At 36.1% G+C, this 21,670-nt stretch overlaps 2 protein-coding genes and 1 long non-coding RNA gene across 5 annotated transcripts; 1 reads left to right on the top strand and 2 right to left on the bottom strand.

Moving 5' to 3' along the window:
- The first annotated feature begins 901 nt into the window (after positions 1 to 901).
- Positions 902 to 21,482, top strand: LOC127565770 (uncharacterized). 3 transcript variants are annotated; one of them, XR_007955133.1, is made up of 5 exons: positions 4,877 to 4,916; positions 4,977 to 5,188; positions 20,118 to 20,203; positions 20,263 to 20,333; positions 20,402 to 21,482. It is a non-coding gene; the product is annotated as an uncharacterized LOC127565770 (long non-coding RNA). The 3 variants fall into 3 exon arrangements; XR_007955135.1 differs by lacking the exons at positions 4,877 to 4,916; positions 4,977 to 5,188 and adding an exon at positions 902 to 1,412; XR_007955132.1 differs by having other exon boundaries at positions 4,882 to 5,188.
- Positions 17,089 to 18,027, bottom strand: LOC117566485 (ryncolin-4-like). Its single transcript, XM_034246018.2, has 2 exons — positions 17,438 to 18,027; positions 17,089 to 17,240 (listed from the first exon to the last, which is right to left on the bottom strand). The coding sequence occupies exons 1-2, from the start codon at positions 17,998 to 18,000 to the stop codon at positions 17,108 to 17,110; spliced, it is 696 nt and encodes a 231-aa protein (XP_034101909.1). The 5' UTR covers positions 18,001 to 18,027; the 3' UTR covers positions 17,089 to 17,107.
- Positions 18,086 to 19,089, bottom strand: LOC117569899 (ficolin-1-like). The gene is made up of 2 exons (XM_034251240.2): positions 18,468 to 19,089; positions 18,086 to 18,312 (listed from the first exon to the last, which is right to left on the bottom strand). The coding sequence occupies exons 1-2, from the start codon at positions 19,061 to 19,063 to the stop codon at positions 18,183 to 18,185; spliced, it is 726 nt and encodes a 241-aa protein (XP_034107131.1). The 5' UTR covers positions 19,064 to 19,089; the 3' UTR covers positions 18,086 to 18,182.
- Positions 21,483 to 21,670: the final 188 nt, after the last annotated feature.

The raw sequence follows: 21,670 nt of genomic DNA, 5'->3' as shown, positions 1-21,670 counted from the left end.
ATGCGACATACTTTTAGGCGCCGCCAACTGAACGTGAACTGAACTGAGCCGAAGCCGAAGCAAAGCAATTGCGTGTATTTGGGCGATTAACATGATATGCGGAAATTTCTGTACTGCAAGAAAAAGCAACAAATGCAAATACTTTAATGTTGCCACGACATGCGCAGGCGTCAGAACTCTGAGCTCAGGGCTGCATGACATGTGAGTATTATAAGCATATATACACACACGCATACATATATGTATATGTGTTTTGCTGTTTATGTATAGAGCTATCTGTGTGTTTGCTGTGTATGCGCAATGAAATGCTGTTAATGCTAGTGTGAGTTTACTGCCTGCTTCTGCTTTACTATTTTGCGAATAAAAATTATATTGCAAGAGCCGGTTTCTAAGAGTATGTATAGTTATGTATAGTTGTATGTGTCTGTGTGTGCGTGCTCAGTTGTTGTAGCGGGAATCGAGAGACTTCGTGCCTGGACATGCGACGGCATGTCATTCAGTTGCCGCAGCTCGCAGGGGCTGCCAAGTTGGCACAGGAACTGAGTGCTTAGAGTATCCTTAGTGAGTGTGAAAAATCTATGAACAAATTACCACTGAACTGCAGCACAAATTGAAATTTAAGAAATGGACGAAAAACGAATTTAATTAAAACCAATTGTGCAATGGCTGAACAGTGAACTTAAACGACTCAAGACTTCTACAACAGACAGCAGAGCAAATCGTTTAGTTGGCAAATTGACAGTTTCGGTTATTGTGAATGTGTTCACAATAAATCAACACAAAATAGCTAGCATACTTTTCAGCGTATATTCAATAAACAAAGTACTTAAACAAATATTATGGCCAAATCGAATTAAATTATGAATACTGTCGAAAATCTTAATATTCTAATTTGCTGGCATTTCACACACATTTCGGATTGTATTTAAATCGTGCAAATGTTATGACAAATTTTAAGCAAATTGCTGCCAAATTATGCCACAAATATCTCTCTTTCAACATTTTCATCCGCACACACCAAATTTAAACTGTGAAAATCCAAGGCAGCTTCAAAACAAAAACAACACAATAAAAAACATAAAAGATACGAAAATAAAACCAGAAACAACAACAAGCAGAGAAATACCAAAACTAATCTACGCTAATAAATTTGAAACAAAACACAAAGAATTTTCCGCGCGAAAAACTTCAGACTAAAATAAGTTGATTTTCTATAGCATATAATAAAAGAAATGAAAAAGCATTTTGTGAGTTGGAAAAATCAAGCAAGAACTGATTCTGATTATGAAATGATCCCAACCAAAAAAATAAAATTAAATACATGCCGCATTTTGATGAGGACAGCTTCCTGGTGTCCCACGTAGAAAATTCCAGTTTACGATCAAATGTATTTTTACTCTTGATGTTTTGAGGTGAGTAAAGCTTTTATAAATAAATTAAGCACTTTGTAAAGCACAGCGCAGTGACAATCTCTTCTCTTTTCCGCTTTTTATTTCACTTTTTCTTCTCATTGGATATCTGGCTGTTTGACTGTTTGTTTTTACTTTTTATGTTAATGTGAAAACGTGGGCGTTGCGTCTTTTCACGCTCTTCTTATTGCATTTTGTGTGAAATTTGTTGGATTTCTGGTGTTTTCATTTTAATATGCAATACCCCGCAGTAATATGGAGGTATTCAAAAGGGTAGCATAAGTTTGAAGCCGTAAACTGGGAACCAGTTGATTAGTAGATAATTTATTTGTCATAATTCAAATTTTGATAGAAGTATTGAATTGTTACTCTGACTACATTGAAACAGTTCGCTAAAAATGTTTAAAGTATGTGCTGGAATTTATAAACAAATATATCTATTATAAATAAGTTTTTTATCACAACATAATTTCTTAATCTTAATCTTAATTTAAGATTTTAAGATATCTGAAACCCAGAAATTACAAATTGGTTTTCTAAAAAGCCGTAAAGCGAGTGTTAGAATTTTTATTCTAATACATATCAAAAATATCTCTAAAAAAAATAGCCTCAAAATTACAATGTTCTACATTATACAGTTGTAAAATGAGTGTTGGATTTTTGAAACTAAATAATAAATAAGTTTGTAAGCTTTGCAAAGCAAAAGCAAAGCTTTGCTTAGACTTAACAATGGAATGAATACATTTCAACATATCTTAGGGCATTCTAGTAATAACCTATTTTAACTATCTTAAATTTATATTCTTTAATACAGTATTAATGCATATATAAACTCTCTACACAGAATTCTTCGAATGAAAGAGTATCTTCTGGTCGAGCACTTTAGACTAAGCACATTCCTAAATGCCAGATTTCATTATATTTGAATGTTTAGAGATTTATTATCAGGTGTATAAAATCGTATATCTGTGGACAAAGAGCGTCAGCAATTAAAACGAATAAAAAAGAAGCCAAACTACATAACTACTTGTGGTTAGTTTTACACATTAAGCGAGTCCAAGATGCGACTATGGGGCAGGTGAGGGCAGGCAAATTAAATGTCTAATGCCAGCCATCAAAGCATTGTGCAATTTTATGAACCATATAAAATTAATTGGCCTGTCCATATGCATACTACTTAGTTTCAGTTTCTATCTCTCTGTCTCTATGTGTGTGTTTTATGAATTTTAACGGCAATTTTCTAATAAAATTATCTGGCTATGACAATTTGAAGCTGAATGCTGGTTGCTGCTTGCTAGTTGATAGTTGCTGGTTGCTGGTATAGCAGCCATCGTTGTATACTCATTAGCTCTATCGGATGCCGCATCTTTTGAGCCAATCAGCGAAACAGCTGTTGTAACTTTGATTCGAATTCGATTCGTGCCTCAACCGGTTGGCACCAAAGTCAGGTGTCTCTCGGCAAGAATGCATGAACAAAATATTTTTACATAAAAAGCAAATCAACTGCTTAAATATAATAAAAGCCGAAAAAACAAAAACTGAAGCGAAAATGACAAAAAAAAAAAAAATACAGAACAGCCCAGTCACAAACACTGGCAACAACAAATGCTAATGTCAATAAATTAAGTCAACAAAAGTGACCACGAGAGTTGCCCGCAATAAAGACAACTACTACCGCTGGAGACGGGGGAGGGGGTGCGATCGGGTGATCACTTGGATCGGGCTCTACAAAATCAGAACAGGTTTTTCTAACAGCACGCAGACAATGAAAATTAAACCTCAATTTAGATTCAACGGCTCGAATTCGTATTCGTTTTCGTATTCGTATTCAGATTTCAATTCATCTACGATCTTTGATTCTCTCTCTCTGCCTATTTGGGTTTCATTTGTAGCAACAAATTTACATTCCGGCAACTCCGACAGACAGACAGACGGACGGACGGACTGACGTACGGACTGACGGCACCTTCTACTCCTCGCCTTTGATTTCACCTGCATTTGTATCCCCGATAGATAACGCGACTTTACTTAATTTATTCTAATTGCTCGGCGCTGACTCGATACTAATTTCAAGCTAGATACTCGTAACTCGTAATACGGCCCAGCTGCAGCTATTTTAGCCAATCCCCAAGCTGCTGTAACTTAAGTTACTTTACTCAACTCGAAAACACCAACAAAGTGTCCGGTTGATCGCGCTCACAATCAAGTTATTGATACATAAGTTATTAATGATCGTCTTACTCAAAATATTGAAGAGAAGATCTCTTGTAGCTAATTTATCAACGAACCGAAAAAGATGAGTATATCCAAAATATCGATTACAAGTTTTATAATTTTTAAACATATCTATTAGGCACAAATGTTTATAAACATGTTGTTAACAATTAAATTTGAAAGATTTATTTATGGGTCAGGCATTGTTTAGATATATTCTTTCACTTTGTAATACAGTTGAAAAAAAGATTAAAGATACCTAAAATATATCTATAGAATTAAAATCTTTTAGTAAATGAATAGTTGGGGTTATGATTGGTTTATTGTGATTATTTATAGTTAAGATATACAGAAAGTATAATACGAAAAATGTAATGTTTAGATAATCAGAAATTACACATCGGTAGAATCTGCTAGGCATTGTTTAGATGTACTCTCTTAGATAGCAATTAAATCGAAAAAACTCGAATTTAAGAAATCAAAAATGTATCTATGAATATAATTGTAAATTAATCAGAAATTACATTTAATATTTTGTATTATCTGCGAATCAAGCAGACTTTGAAATTTGATAAATTTATTCTTGGTTGGGCATTGTTCAGATATACTTTCTTAGATTAACGATTAGAATATTTTTCGTTAAGATATACAGTTAGAGCAATAAAAAGAATGTGAATTTAGAGGATCTGAAATGACATATTAAGGAAAGGCATTGTTTAGATAAAGTATATTTATTCTTTCATATGGTATTAAGATCGAAGAAAAGCTAAAATTAATTAATTCAAATATATTTCTATAAAATTATTTGATAAAGCAATGCTTAATACATTTCTGTACTTTGAATGTAACAGAAATTACATATTAAATTTGAAAATATATGATACCGAGAATGTATAATAATTCTAGTTGATTATTAAGTATCCTCTAGTCAGGCAGACTCCATTAACGTTGATGGAATTCCCGTCGACAAATTTACAATTTTTGTGCTCAATTAGTCCCAATATGCAAATGAAATCAATGGAATTCCGTTGTGTTCGACTTTTGGGCTGATCACGGCAGCCCATTAGGCAAAAGCAAAGAATCGAACTGAGCATGGTGAAAAGAGGGGGTAAACAGTGTTGGGCAACAGCTGGTGGAAGAAACACATACATATGTATGTAGGTGAATGAATCGGGGCTAAATAGATAAAACGAATTCAAATGCGTTTGTCGACAAAACCTAATCAAAGCAGCCATCGACCATTCTTTCGGGACTGGGAGGGAAAAGGAGGAGAGGAGAACAATTTGAATTGATGTAAGGTTTTAATTTATGGCCATATTCGAGCATATTTTTTGAATTTATTGCCTTGTCAAGAATGCGAGCTGGTCAAGCCCAAACGCAGTCGCAGTCGCAGTCCAAGCTAAAGTCGAAGTCGAAGTCGAAGCTGAAGTCAAAGTCTGAGTCGCACGTGCTGTGGCATTTGGCGAGGCCAATATTAATTGTTATGACGAAAGGAGTTGTACAATGGTGCTGCAACAACAACAGCAACAACAACAACAACAACAACTTATATATAGTGTGTCTATGTAAGTAAATTATTATGACTTTCACGCCCCGGGTAATGTTTACAACGTCACAAAACGCGCACACACGGGTCTTGAGACGCCACATGATTAATAGTCAGCATGAGAAAAGTATTCTTGAGATACATTCGGTTCGATTGTATCGCGCTCTTGAAAACTGTTAAGCGAACTGTGAGCCAGATGGATATTATGACCATGTTGATGATGATGATGATTATTGTTATTTCGTTACTATTGTATGGATTGGGGCATGGGGACAAGTTAGCCTAAAGCAGAAGCCAATGAACCGCAGACGATGGCAACGACGATTGGTTGACAGCTGCAGATACAGATACTTTTGTCAGTGTATCTATAACTGTCAATTGTTGTTACTGTTTGCTGTTGTTGTTGTTGCTGTTGTTGTGTGCGTCTGTTGCTTATGCTTATTATGACAGCACTCAATTGCTCATTGCTCATGTGACGCCTGAAAGTCGAGCAGGCAGCCGCCGCAGATACTCTGCGCGTATCTAAGTATCTGTGAGCTTCCTCATGTCCGACGAGTATCTATGCCACTCAGTTTGCCGGCCATTGTGAAAGTGAAAACCCACAAGTGTTCGCATTTGCTCTGCTCAGCTCAGCTCTGCTCTGCTCTGTTGTGTTTTGTTGTGTTGTGTTGTGTGCCCTCAGACAAAGTTAATATGAGTTACACATAATTGAGTTAGCTAAGTGTCATGAACAAGATACACAGATACAACTATATGAGTACGTTCGCATACGTTCACATATTTTAAGAAATTTCGAAAGTTTGCCCCACCATAAATCACATAAATCTTATATTTCTACCAGAGCATGGGCCATTAAGCACATTCCAATTGACATATCATCAGAGAGTATGACAATTGATGATAATGGGCTTAATCAATTTAACAATTAGCACAGCATTTCTATTGCCCATAAAATGCAACTTTCTTTCATTAAATTGAGACCTTTTTTTTCTGCCTCTGACTCTGCCTCTGCTTCTGCCTCGACCTTAATCGTAAAGCCGAGACAAATTCCAAAAATAACCATAACAAATTCAGGTAAATAATATCAGGTTCAATTCAAGTGCAGAATACAAGAAAACCTTTCTCCAAAAACCTTAAAAATGTCTGCACACAAGTTACGCATACGCAATTTTTGTATTTCTTTCTATTATACATTGCATTTGTGTGTGTGTGTGTGTGTGTGAAATGTGCATTTTATGGTGCACTTTAATGGCACTGCAATTGCATTGAATTGAATTTTAATTGTGCACAAAAATAGCCGCAGCAAATGGGTAAGTCGATGTAATAAAACAAAAGCCGAGCATCGGACTCGCATATTTAATCGTAGAAGTAGTAGAACACACTTTGAACACTGGGCGCAAGCAACACGTCAGCCAGACCGGACTCATAGAATCGATTACAAATTCAACTCATTTACCATAAATACAATGCAGCAAAGGGGAAAAGGTAGCATAACATAGCCTCAGTCTGAGTCTGAGTTTGAGTCTGAGTCTGGAGTCGATGCTTTGCCTAGCAGTTCGCTTTCTGCTTTCTGCCTTTTTGTGCTTCTCTTTCTTTATGTAAAACGCATAGATTTGTATTCAGAAACTGACCAAGTGGGTCTGCATACGCAATTTATATCACGAGGTGAGGCACATGGAAATTATTTGTCACTTCTTTTGTGGCGAGTCAGCCATTGCCTGCCATACAAATCAAATTCCCTCTAAATCGCTGATAAATAAAAAGTATTTAGTTCTCAGCGGGAATCTTTATGCTCTACCCTACAAAGTTTCCAATCTATTTCTGGAATGCATAACACTAAAATTCAATTAAAATTCTATCATTTATTTACTGAGTTTTGCATAATGTTTGACATTTGTTAGGTGTTCAAATATTTAGGCGTTGTTTAAAATTGATTTATAGTATGTCTTCTAATAATTTTTATTCATTTCGAAATTATACTCTTGGAAATGATCTTTGTATTAAACTGCATACCATTTAAAATTGGGCAATAATTTTATCATTTTTATTACGAATTATAATTGCAAAAAGTTATGCAGCAAAAATATAGTAATAAAAGATACAAAATATATAAAAAAGTTGCGTTTTTTTTAGTCAATTGAAATCAATTAAGTTATATCATTGAATATTCTTTAATATTTATATAAAAATGAAACTAAACTTTTTAAATATTTAGACATCGCTAAAAATTAATATTTTTCAACTAATTTGTATTAATTTCTAAATGTTACTGTTGAAAATTATCTTCTCTTTCAAACGTATAACATAAAGATTGAGTAATTATTTTATAATTATTACGATAAATGTAAATTTCTTGCGCAGCAAAAATATATTAAAATAAAATAAAGTTTGTATAATAAAGTAGGCATTATTGAGCATTAATTTATGCAACTCAATAATTTAAAAATGTTATTAAATATATTTTTTGCTACAATCTGAATTGATAGTTTGTAGGTAATTTATAACATCAGTTCACAAGCTGAAAGGCCTGACAAATGTGTAGTGAATTTATACACACAATATATTCTGTTTTCAGTTTTAAAGTGAATTTTAAAATACTAGGTCGTGGCATACACGTTAAATAATTTATATGCCAATAAACAAACGCAAACACAGACTCTTGTGTTGCTCAAGGCGACACAGAAAAGTACAAGTTTAGTTGTAAGAAAATAGTTCAATGAAATGCTAAATAGATTTAATGAAATACATTAAACATTAAAATTAAATAAAGAGCATGGAGTCGTAAGAATTAATGCCTTGTAGAGCCTACATAGATTATTGCGATACTAGAAAGGTGGCAAAACATGGGAACATTCTGTGAGGTTTGTTGCTTTCGTTTTGTTTTGTGCCCTAAAATACATACGGCTAAAATGCTATAGGAAAAGCATTTTTGTGCATTTGCCAACGCCTGAGAGAGAGAGAGAGAGAGAGAGAGAGGTGGAAATTGAAATCAGTGAAAACGAGTCACATTTCAAAATTGACACTTCAAACGCAACGCTGCCAAGTATCTTGTGGATACACAAATACACAGTAGAGACTCTCAACTACAATACAATAAAATATATGCTGAATACATTTCAGTACGGGAAAGGAAGCAGAGAGTGTGTGTGCGAGTGTGTGTGTGTGAGGCCAGGGGCCACAAAATGCTAACTATGCACAAGACCGAAACGAACTGAATCGAAACGAAGCGAACCGAACCAATCCCAACTCGTAAGCATTTCATTTTGGCCTTTTTGTCGAGCAAACGGAATCAAGAAAGACCCAAACAATTAACAGCAGATAAGCGGAAAAGTCATTTGACGTTCATCGCATTGTTGTTATTGTTGTGATTGTTGTTGTCGAACTACTTAAATATTTTAGTTTTGAGAAAAATCAAAGCAGACACAGACAGAGGCAGAGGCAGAGACAGTGACAGAAGCAGAGACAGAGGCAGCGGCAGTTCAATGACCAACGGGCCCGGGTCGCTTTCAGCTTTCATCAATGGTCGCGCTACATTGGCCACAAGGCGACGACGACGACGACGACAGCGACGCTCTAGTAGATATCAGCTCAAAGCATAGATACAGATACAGATACAAATGCAGATGCAGATAGAGAGATACAGCTACAGATTGATGCATGTTGAAGTGCGTGTAGTTGTTGTAGTGTGTCGCATCAGCTGCATCGCTTGAAGTTTTTCTATGGCTTTGCCAGCGGAGAGCGATCGGCAATCGGGAATCGAGCATCGAGCAGCCACAACCACAGCAGCAGCAACATCAACAGCAGCAGTAGCAGCAAGAGAAAAATGTCACACGCAGTCGCCGCATTTACTTCAATTGCATTACAAAAGGCAGCCGGAGCCAGCCAGCAAACTCAGATACAACTTACAGATACAGATACAGATACATTTATAAAATACAACAAAACGAAAAAAAAGTCAAAGTAGAAGCTGAAGAAAAGATCATTGGCAAACCAAAGCAAAGCAAAGCAAACGCTTCAAATCACTGAAAAATTGTTGTCTTCTTTTTTTTTATTGATGTTGTTGCTGTTGTTGTTGCTGTGGCGACTCGTCGCCCATCAGACGAGCGACGCCTCGTGCTATTCAGCAATTTTTACCGTTGACATTCTATTGAAAAGTATTTGGGAATTGTAACGACGCGTCAAGAACGTCGCTCGAAATGTATCTGTATCTGTTTCTGTACATTTGTATTTGTATCTCGTATCTGTGTATCTGCGTCTGCTTACATATTTGCCAAATGTATCCGTACATTGATCGCCAAATGTCCGCAGCGTCATCGACTAGCTGAAAATATCATGCGACTTGACTCATTCACTTGCCCCTTTTGCCACTTTGCCACTTGCGATTGCGAATGCGACATGTGGCGTCTTTCTGTTGACAATTCGTTTATTCGCACTTAATGTTAACACCTTAGCTGGATAGTTTAATACACCCAATGCAAATGCTAGCTGACTAAGTCAGCATTGAGTCATCACATCTTCATTTACATAATTTTTCTATCAACTATTGCAATTCCACACTTCACTTTACCATCTCATAACTTCACAATTCAAAGAATTTCCGTTTAAACTTGTTTCTACCGATTTAGCTCAAGTCTCTTTCGCTTTAGTTAAAGTCGTAAAATTTTTGTCAGCTTGTGTGCCACATAATAACATATTTTATTGCAAACCTTTCATAACCATAACAAAGACGTCCACCCTAATTGAAAGCATGTTGCAGTTTTTCTTAGCTCTCTATGAAAAGAAATTAAATGAAAGAACAATGCATTGAATTTTCTTTTATGATTATTCCATAGAATTATGTATTATAAATTAGTAAACAATGTTTGATCTTTGATTAGATATTTATTTATGTTAAGGAATGCTAATACTAGAGATCGATATTTATCTTTCGCTTTTTGGCTAAATCGTATCAGTCTAATAATCTTTTCTTCTGCTTTTTATACCCTCCACCCAGGGTAGAAAGGTATTATAAATTTGTGCCATTGTAACAGGCAGAAGGAGGCATCTCCGACAAGCTTAGTTTTGAGTCTAGCTAGAGTCGTATAGTCAATAATAACTATGGTGTGATTCCTGTTGTTTCCTGACAATTTGATTACGATCGTGTAAAAATTTTAGAAGTTATTTAAGAAATACTTCTGTATGGCAAATTGAGCCTACTGCAATCGAGTCTTAGCTTCTTTTGATGACAAGCTGGTATATTTTGGACTTTCGAGTAAGTTTCGTAGAACTTCATTTATATATCAAATATGGCCTCCGGCATATTTTAGTATTTTCGAATATATTATTTGTTGCATTTTAAGTATAATACCGAACTGTTTTGCTTTCATTCAAAATAAAGCTTTCTTACTTGTTCTCAGTCTTTTTCTTCTCGAATGGTATCAGTCAAAGCAACCTAACTTAACTTCTGCTTTATAAACGATTTAAGGAAGTGTACTCTTTGAATGCAAGCAATCTTATTCAATTTTGTTTCGTTTATCAAAGGCGCCAAAGTTCGTGCCACAGAATTGAATTTATACACACTTAGTATACAAGACTATGTGTACCCAAATACATACATATGTGCATATGTTTGGGTGTGTGCATTTAACATATGCAACATTTAATTTGAATTTGCCAGTAAGGCAGTTTTCTTTTTTTTTGTGTTTTGGTTCGTTTTGTTTTTATTTATTTTGTTTCGTTTCGTTTTTTTTAGTTTTTTTTTTTTTTTTTCGCAGCGGAAGTTGTGGCAGCAAAGTTCAGCAAATGCATATGAAATACGAATGTGATTACAAATGCGATTGCGAATGCGACTGAGTGTGAGTGTACGTGAGTGTGTGTGTGTGTGTGTGTGTGTGAGACTGTGAGTGCAGAAGGCACTCGTAATGCTGACTGCGAAACTTTAATGAATAGCAACATGAATTGGCACAATCGAAATGCTTCATTAGTTACGGGCCAGGCCAAAAGCTGCGACCGCTGCCAATCCAATCAGCTGTTGCAGTTGGCAGTTTTGCAGTTTTCAGTTGTTGTAGTTGTTGCAGTTGTTGCAGTTGTTGTTGTTGCTGCAGCCAAATCCTGCACTGTGGCACCTTCCGGTTCTCTAGGCCAAACTCGTAGCAAACACCTGCAACCCCGTCTGGCGGGTCTGTCAGGCGTGTATTAATTTCCTTACTCGCATACAGACAGACAGATGCTAATGTGTGTGCATGTACGGTGCAACAAGTTGCAATTGCGTTGCATGCCACAAACAGTGAATAGCATTAGCTGATGGAACAAGTCTGAATCAAATTTATTCACTTCTTCAATGTGCATATAAAACACAAGTTTTTAATCGGTCAGAGTATTTGCACTTCGGCTTGTCGCATGTCGTGGATTTCCTTGTTTAATATGCAGATTGTGTCGCTGACTTTAATACTTTGCAACGTCGTCGATCATTTCGCTTGCTGTCCGTCCGTCCGTCCGTCTGTCCGTTCGGCTGTCTATCTGTGACTGGCCGCCCGGCTGGTGGCATGCAACGTTGGCGCGATGCAGAAAAGCATGTCGTACAAGCGTTGTCGTCTTGTAAACCTGCAACACAAGCAACATGCAACCATGCAACGGCACCACCAACTACAACAACAACTACAACAACTCCAGCCCCAGTCTCAGCCTCAGCCTCGGTCACAAGGTGGCACTCAGAACGCAGCCGTTTCCTTCCACAAATTTCCTTGGCCACATTTTTAATTAAAAAAAAAAACGAAAAAGCAAAAGGAACAAATGAAAAATACAAGAAATATGCTGTGGAGCAAATAAATTGCATAAAAATAAAAATAAAACCGTGGAATAAAATTATTAAAAGGCAACAAAAATAAGACGAGAACAAGTGAGAACAGCTAGATGCAAGTCTTGTGTAAGAGCCGAACAGCAAATGCTCTTACTTGCTCGACTATTAAGCAACAAATAAAATATATATATTAGTTCAAATAAAGAGAGATTTATGCTGCTATTAATAACCCGATAATTAATAATTAATTATCAAAGATAAATAATATATATAATAATTTAATAAAAAAAATATTTGTACTTAAGCAGAAAGTAGTTGTGTAGCTTAATAATCAAACTAAATAATAAGTCGACGTAATTCGACGTATGTGATAGAAAATTATGAAATTTAATAATCCAACTATTAAAAAATATAATAATTTAATTTAGAAATGTTTTTTTTTTAATAATTATTGTACTTATCAAGTAGACAGTTGTACAGTTCAATAATCCAAGTAAAAAAAAAAACAGCATTTCAATTATGAAATATTTTCTAATAATTCAACTTTGTAAATGTGTAATTGAATATTCCGAAATATCGCTTTTGCATACTCAACTCCACACTCAACTCGTAATACTCTTCGATAGAGCATTACATTCAAATTGCAAGTCTGTTTGGCAAGTTGCAACTGCTGCATTGCTTGGCGATGGCGCTGTGTGGGCTGTAACCGATTGCTATCTATCGATAGTTGGCCGCACACCCAAATAATTTAGTTTATTGATTTGATATAACGATAATCGTTAATTTGACAATAAGTAATGCGCTTAATTGACTAATAAAAATAGTTTCGAAGTGTATTTTATTTGAATTCAAATTGGAACATTGCCGAATAGCGATACAATCTGCAATTCGATTTTTTGATCAACATAATCGTTCAATGCAATCAATAATCGATCAAGGCTTCGTGGCTCATCTCTAAGCACCAAATGGAGGCCTGTCCTTGGCTGTGAACATGTGAGTGCAGCTGTTCTGTGTGTCGAGTTTGAGTTACGCTTTACAAGAATTTACAGATTGCCAACATTAATTTTTATGCATCGAACGCGAAAGACTTTGGTGTTGTGGAATGTAGAAGTGTGTTCGTAGATTCTGTATGTTAAAATGTATACCGTATAGAAAAATATAAAGAATTGCATATGCGCTACGCCAATTAAATTGGCATCATGTCAGCGAATTTGTCTCCAGCTAATATGTAAATGGCAATTTATATGCTTTATAAAAACATTTATTATTCATCATTAGCGTTAACATTTCAAAAAAATGAAATAAGAAAACATACAAAGCGAATTAAAATATATATATAAATATAGATATATAAATAGATCATTATTAAAAGTTTTAATAATACATTTATTTAATCTAATCAACCATATAAATGTCTGCGATTGCATGTAAATTTAATAAATCTAAAATGTTTTATATATTCGATTTATAACACATGGTTACTAGATTTCAGATGTATTGATTAGTTTCTGCTGCGAATTAATATATTAAATAAATAAATAAATCAAATTTATTATTAATTTAGCAGTAATAAATGTGCGTCATCGTTTTTTAATTGCCACCTAACGAATTTTACATGATTTATATAATAGATATATTCAAAGTTTATTCTAGATATATATTAAATTTATATTAGATTTATACTAGATATATACTATATTTATACCAAGTAAATGCTACACTTTTACTAAATGTATACAAGATCTTGAATGTATTGAATAGTTTCCCCTTGGAGTATGCTCCGATTTAATGAGTTACATAAATGAAAAAGTAAAAATCATGATTAATTTAATTATTTGTTAAAGAGCTTCCCTAAAAAACATGATTGTCATGTACGGGAAGCACTTTGATCTCCTCGCTCTTCATCTTGTTGTCGCATGCTGTCGTTATGTGCGGGGCGTGGCTGGAAATCATGTGTAGCTATGCAGGGTATTGTATAAGTTTGGACATCCGAGTAAGCACATACATATGCATATATATAGACTCGTACATATTTATGTACATTGGAGTGAATGTAAATGTTTGTCGATTTGTGGCTGTGGCTTTAGCTGTAGCTGTGGCTGCTTCCTCTTATCGTGAAGTGCGGGTTCAAATGTTGATAACCCATGACAACTGAGAGTTGTCAGCAGGCATTTACATACATAATTTCAACAACAAGCCCAAAAACCAAATGGGAAACCAAATGGGAAAATCGTTTAAAAATGCAAATGCCGCCACATCGACCAAATAGTATTCAAATCAGTCCATGGCTCGACTTCGTCGTCATCGTCATCGTCATCGTTGTCGTCGTCGTCGTCGTCGACGTCGTTGTCGTTGTTGTTTCCTGGCGCTGCATTTGTCAAACACCGCGGAATTAATGAACCGCAACGGCAACGCCGATTTGTATCTCATGGATACTGCAGCAATAACACTAACAATAACACTAACAACAACAACAACTTTAACTACGAGTACAAAGCATATTTAGTGCGGACTTTAGCACGCGTGAAATATTTTCACATGGCACTTAATTTATTTGCAGGGCTCGGCCCCTATCCCTGTTTCGGTTTCTGTTTCTCTTTCTCTCCATCTGTCCCTCAGTCCCATTTCCCCAGCCCTGTCGTTTACCCAGCCCTGACTCTGCCACAATGCTATTTCCAGGTGTGAGAGACCGACCCACGTGGTCGCAGCTCAAACTGGAACTGGGCAACTGTTCACCTGGTCACCTTGTGTTGTATTTTGTGCGCTGTCCCCTCTTCCACCTCACTTTGCCTCCCTTCAACACACATAAATATCACCTTTTGTGCACTCGCACAGCGTTCGTTAGTGACGTGAATTTTTGCATCTCTTTTTTTTTGCTGTTATTTTTTGTTGTGTTTTGCTGTTGCCGTCAATTTGTTTGCCAATATTTGACAGCCAGTGTCGCGTATCTCAATAACCCCGCTGAGGTTTAGCAACCATTTATGCCGGCATTTCAGAATATATGCCCATTGTAGGTGTATGCAATCAATTTCGATCGTGCTGGCATGCCTGGAATTTCTCCAATATTTCTTTGGACTTCAATTAAAATTCTAAGTGTACAATAACACTGCGAAAAATGGGTTAGGTCTTGGACTTGGCAAATGCTTCTACGTCAAACGTTTATGCGGGCAAGCGCTTCGGGAAAATCTTAATTGAATTCGCCGAAGCACTCATATCTTTAGAAATAGTTTTTGATTTATAATAATGAGATTAAACACTGGAATGGGATTACGCATTGTCAGGAAATTCCACAAGCAGCAGTTGCTTAACTCTGATTAGGAGAATGCTGGAAAACCCCGTCGAGATACTGTAATTGAATTACTGACAATTGCACATTTTGACGAAATTTGAGCGTTCCTGATTTCATAATACAGATTTGTGTATTATAAATCGATTAAGGTAATTTCACTTCGTTTAAGAAGATGTGTAGAACTTTGCTATATACAAATATCTTGAACAATAAAAATTAACAGTTGTTGTTCATCTGTTAATAAGGCAAATAAGTCTTATTTTTCATTATTTGAAATTTCTGCGCACATACAGATGAGCTGACGAATTAGTTAAAAAAAGTATGTAGAATATTTGTATTTCTATATTTGATTTTTATCTGGTTGAACAAGTAAGGCTAATAAATAATAAATATGTATCTCATAAATACGTAGATTTTTTTGCCTGTTTTACTTTTTCATATAAACTAATTGTGAGGGCTCAAAAATGTTATTAGACTCTTTATTTTAAATCAAAGAAGTAGCTGGCTACTACTACCACTATTTAATGATTACAAATATAGTATAAATTAATTTAGATAAAAGACTCATAACATTTTATCATGAAACATTTCACTTCAAATATACATATGTAACATATATGAAGTTTTGTTGTAAAGTATGTCGTATTTTTTCTATATTATACCAATTAATAAAAACTTATTACTGTTATTCAATTAGTTAAGCAGATAGATCTAATAAAATTTCATAATTAAAAACTTCGGTCCTAAGTTTAGTTAAAAGATTGTAGCGATTTTTAGTGTTATGAAAATGAATGCATATAAATATTGTCAATCATTTAGTTAAACAAATTAAATTCATAAATTTGAATGTAAGAAATTTCATTTCAAATAATGGAGTAGCTGGAAAGTTGTTGGTAATGTTATTTCAATAGATCGGTGGACACGTATAAACGCAGTTAGCACGTGTGGCCTGTCAATCATGGGGAACTGTAGTGTTGGCTCAACCAAGTATCTTTCAGTCTGCCTGTCAATCTATATACATAAGTGTATGTATGTGTACTACATTACACGTTTATGTGTGTGCTTTGTGTAGTTTTAGTATGTCGTTTTAAAGCCATCAGAGAGTCGTGCTATTTGCTCAGAGGCCAGCCACACAATTGTCACTGTAATCAATTTCAAAACTGTCACTTTGACAGCCCAACTTGCACTCTACAGTCGACACTCTACACTATATGCTCAAGATGTGCCAAATGTTGTAGACAAGACGTCTGTGTCCCATTTAAAAAGACAGCATAGTCATATATATGTATATGTATGTATGTGTGTGTGTGTACCTTTGGTATTATGTATTTATCATAAAAACCATTTTATCGCTTCCAGTTCGGTTTGCTCCACCCGTTAGTGTAAATATTTGTTCATTTGTTTGTTTGTCGCCTGTTCAAGTATTTGTATGCATTTTGTAGGTGGCACTCAATTGTGCTGTCGTCGTCGTCTCGTCATCATATTCATATTCGTTGGCACTCACCGGTTATTCAGTTTACCTAGAACAAAAGAGGTATTACTCAGCTTGTCAGAATGAAAGTAATACTCGAACTCGCACTCGCAGTCGCAGTCACACTCGTACATCGTTTGGTTTGACTGACAGCTTAGAGAACTAGACAGGAAATGCAGACAGCTATTCGGTAATGATTTATATATGAAGTATAGAAGATATATTCCTTGAGCCTTGCACTTCTGTTAAATACCCAGAAGTGACTTAAGATTGCTAAATATAGCCACAATTCTTCGAATTGATTAGATTGGTTTTTGTTGATACTAGTTGATTATCTCTGTAATATACGCGTCACAAAAAGAGATATTGCAGTGTAACAAATTTTTGAAATTCACTAAATTTATTTCTTTGGTCGTATCATCATGTGCACTTCTTTGTAACTATATTGATCGCCACGCCAGTGATACCAAGTTATACCCCGACCGACTTGATCTATGTCAAAGTCTCCTTTCAAGTAAAGTCCATTCAAATTACTGCAACAAAATATAATTTCAGAATATTAGAGAACAATTCTTAATAATAGAAATGGGATTTAAACAATTCAAAATGAATATCTCTTGCTTTCTAACAACCTTTCAAATTATTGAAACTAAAAATACCACATTTTAAAAGAATATTTTGTTCCAATATTTGGTTTAATGTTACAGTTAGACAGTTACAGTTAACTCACCTGTAATGCGTTGTCTTGTACCACCAAGCACCTGTGTAATCGACAGCGCTATTCCTGACAGAGTCATCATTATCCCGATCATAGGTTGAGAATTTCACGTACTGATGAAATTTGAGTCCATCGCCAGCTGTTCCCGAATAGTTTCCCAAAGTGTTCAGACTATACGAATCTGCCTCGCTTCCAATGGCAAACAGATCATAGCTAGCATAACGCGTTTGTCCCTCAAAATCTTGCAGATGAACGTAGAGTTCGTGTGGTTGCGATGTGGTCAGCAAGTGCAGCGTATCCAGTCCAATGAAGAAGCTCTTGTCCAGCTCTCCGAATCCTTGTTTATAAGCTGCCCAATTCCTGTAGAAGTTCACCGAGATATCCGAACGACGTTGAATGACCAACCAAGGATTGCCTTCGTAACCCGCTTCACAATAAACGGATAAAATTTGATCCCCGACTTGTATCTTGTAGATGCCACTTGCCGTGGCAGTCGAGCAGGAATCAGGATACTGTTTGTCCGTGGCTAAAGCCAAATAAACAACTGACATAACAATGCAGAGAATTGTCTTCATTGCTGTTCCGTATCAATGAAGTAATTTTGCGGGGTCCCTTTTATAGTCACAAAGAGCTTTTATCAGCTCAGATAAGATAAATTAATTGATTTACTATAGAGTTATTATGTTTATTGATGTTTTCATAGCTATCGATATATTTACAACTTTTATATATATACATATTCATTGAATGCATTTGTTTACTTTGGGCGTATCATCATGTGCACTTCTTGGTAACTATACCGATCGCCTCGCCAATGATACCAAGTTATACCCCGACCCACTTGATTTGCGGAAACATCACCGCCAAAGTATAAACCATTCAGATTGCTACAATAAAATATAGTTATAATAATTAGTAAATTGGTAATTCAATAAAATCTATGCGGTATTATCCATATTGATTAAAGACTGGCTTTCAAATTTAGAGCGATCGTTGCTGAGATCATTATCGATATATCAATTGGTAACATTTTAGCATTTACCTGTAATGGGTTGTCTTGTACCACCAGGCACCAGTGTAATCGACAGCACAGTTTCTGGTAGAGTTATCATTATCCCGATCATAGGTTGAGAACTTCATATTCAGATGATATTTCAAACCATCTCCAGCTGTTCCCGAATAGTTTCCCAGCGTGTTCAGACCATACAAATTAGCCTCGTTGCCAATGGCAAACTGATCGTATTTGGCATAACGTGTCTGTCCATCAAAGTCCTTCAGGTGAACGTAAAGTTCATGTGGTTGTGATACCGTTAACAAGTTCAAATTGTCCAGTCCGATAAAGAAGCTACTGCTGATGTCACCGAATCCTTGTTGATACGCTACCCAATTCCTGTAGAAGTTAACCGAGACATCGGAGCGTCGCTGAATGACCAACCAAGGAGATCCAGCGAGATATACGTCGCAGTAGACGGAGAGAAGAACTCCATTTACTTGAATCTTGTAGATGCCATTCTTCTTGGGCTTGGCAGAGGTGCAGGAATCGGGATACTTCTTAAAGAGCGATATAGACGAATTGAACTCAGCCGAGGCCAAAGCCAGCCAGAGGACTGACAAAAGAATGCACACGAAGCTCTTCATTGCGGACTTGTAATGCCGAACTAATTATGGAGAGTGCCTTATATAGGAGCTATTTGTATCGTATGCACTTGAGATAAGATTAGCTAATTGATTGCAAATCGATTAATAATTGTTTGCTAAGCAATTGTTTAGCTTATTAGGCAATAGACAATACTATCTACAGCTAGGTTATGGTCATTACTTCTTCGATTTCTGACATCAAATGATATTGTGGTAAACTGTGGCGCTATTATTGTTATAGCCACAACAATGTGTGATAATATTGCAGTTCCAGTTTTGTATTTTGCTGAAGAGAAAAGTGCTGATAAAATATATTCGCAAGTTCAAGTTCTGACTCTGCCACCAGAGACGATTACGAGTATCATTCGCTTTTTTTATTATGAGAAACTTTGAATTGTGCTGCCCTTGCGCGTTTATATTGTATATCCGTTTGCCGTCGTCGTCGTCGTCGTCGTCGTCGTTGTCGATCCGCTCCATCTCCATCTCCGCATATCCATATACATACACGTATATCCAATAACCGTGCCTCCAAGTTATTATCAGAGAGTTGTTGGCGCTGCGCTTTCTTCTATGGCTGATGACTCAATTGGCGCACAATGGTCACAACTTGTCAAGTGAAGGAATTAAACATGAAATATCAGATCAAGTTTCCTACACTCGCTCGCTCGGTCATTCATTCAGTAATTCTATGTGGAATCAGCTGATCCCAGCACTTTTTCTGTATTTACTTTTCCTTGCCTACAACTTAACATTATATGCATTTATGACAAATGTATCACATAACTTGATGGTCATTGTTGTAGCCCCGATACTTTTATTTTATTTGATTACACTTTTTCTTCTTTTTTTTTGGTTTTTTGCTTGTCTGAGAATGTGGTGGGAAAATTTTGATTGTCGTTTTTGGAATGTGTTTAGTTGCGTTTCTGCCTGCATAAGTAGAATATGATTTTTTTTTTTTGGTTTTTTGGAGACACTTTCAAATTTGTATTGCGGAAGTTTCAGCTCGAATTTTGCATTAATTTATATAATAATAATTGTCGAACAACTTTGACAGCTTGGATAACATCGCAACAGGAAGTAAATGGCCAAAAAGTCCTCGTTAAATCCATCTCTGGTTCAGCTGCATCGCTAGGGAAGGAGGTAAGTAATTATCTTGTATCTGACGCAGTATCTTAATGGCATCTTCAACACGAGCGTAGATTCAATTTGACACACCAACAGCGAGGGAGAGAGAGACATGCAAATTGAATGAGACAGCTTGTGAATAAATGTGAGTACATGCGAGTACTCGCAATCGTACTCGCTGAAGTTATAATTAACTAAATAAAATTATGATAGATGGATATGCGACGGATGGCGTTAATTGCCAACTCACGCAAAACAAGTTGCAAGATTTCAAAGCAAAATCATTTAACAAATTGAATTTGCATTTGAATTGCATGCTGTAAAACACTCGCATGTATTTTGCTGCATTGGGGTGACTCAAGAGACAGGAAAAGCAGCATTGAAATGAAAACAAAATAATAAACAATTTATTTACATTTTGCATTCTTAATGCGAGGCTGATTAATGTGTTAAGTCTCAAATCAATTATTATTGGATATTGATTAATCCGCTCCATGTGCAAGGTGCCACCCTATGCCCGGATGGGGAGTGTCAGAGAGGAGAGTGGGAGGGGGGCTTGTAGTCACATTGGCACGCAGTCGAAAATGGGCGAGTGCCGTGGCAATTGAAATGCTTTTCAGTCAGCTGCGAGTAAAAGCAAATCGAACTGCACTCAAATGTTTTTATAATGAGTTAATAAGCGCACACCTGTTGCAGTCGACGTCGACGTTGACGCTGACTGCGATGCTGACAGCGACTGTGACGGCGACTGCGAGTGCAAACTGGCTTGAGGAGAATGGCGAGTAATTAAGAGATTTACTTGGCCCCGAGAATGAACCGAGTGTGGAGTCCAAGTGCAGTCAACGCGTCGCCTCACACATAAATCGAAGTCTTTGTTTTGCTTTCTGTTTTCTGTTGTGCTGCAATTTTAATTGCTAATCGCAAACGATTTGTAATTCTGCGCCAAGTCAATTTACAAAAGGAGCTGAACAGCAGCAGCAGTTGGTCAAAGTCATTGCGGCGCCAGCTTTAGCTTTAGCTTTATATTTAAATTCATTTCTCGTTGGCAACTGGAGAAGCGCCAAGCGCGCAAACTGATGAATTGTTATCTCCCATCTGTATCTGCATCTCAATCTCAACCCTATGAATAATGCAGGGGGCGATGCTGACAATCGTAACAGTTTGATTGATTAACTTCTGCATAACGAATGTAATAAAAATCTAAATTAGCTTAAACTACAAGAATTCTTAGAAAATGTTGTGGCTTTCAACGTCTGTTGCGAACCAACCAACAAAAAAAAAAAAAAAAAATAAAAAGGAAGCACGAAAAAAATGATACAACAAACTTTTCAGAGACAAGTCAAATTTGTTTGCTGTCGAAAATATTACAATTTTCATTTGTAAGTTTTTCGCACGCGCTCAGCAAACGTGAAGTATAATAAAAATGACGAAAATATATTTAGAACATCTAACAGATACACAGATACAGCTATAGATACACTC

This window comes from Drosophila albomicans, chromosome 3 (genome assembly GCF_009650485.2).
Source record: "Drosophila albomicans strain 15112-1751.03 chromosome 3, ASM965048v2, whole genome shotgun sequence".
NCBI lineage: Eukaryota > Metazoa > Arthropoda > Insecta > Diptera > Drosophilidae > Drosophila > Drosophila albomicans.
The sequence above is the reverse complement of the archived record's forward strand: the minus strand, read 5'-3'. Positions and strand labels throughout refer to the sequence as shown.

What these genes read in the sequence shown, in the direction of transcription:
- LOC117566485 (XM_034246018.2), bottom strand. Translation starts at nt 18,000, where the DNA reads ATGAAGACAATTCTCTGCATTGTTATGTCAGTTGTTTATTTGGCTTTA. An exon ending in TACAAGACAACGCATTACAG is followed by an intron (nt 17,241 to 17,437) that starts GTGAGTTAACTG and finishes ATTTTGTTGCAG; the next exon opens with TAATTTGAATGGACTTTACT.
- LOC117569899 (XM_034251240.2), bottom strand. Translation starts at nt 19,063, where the DNA reads ATGAAGAGCTTCGTGTGCATTCTTTTGTCAGTCCTCTGGCTGGCTTTG. An exon ending in TACAAGACAACCCATTACAG is followed by an intron (nt 18,313 to 18,467) that starts GTAAATGCTAAA and finishes ATTTTATTGTAG; the next exon opens with CAATCTGAATGGTTTATACT.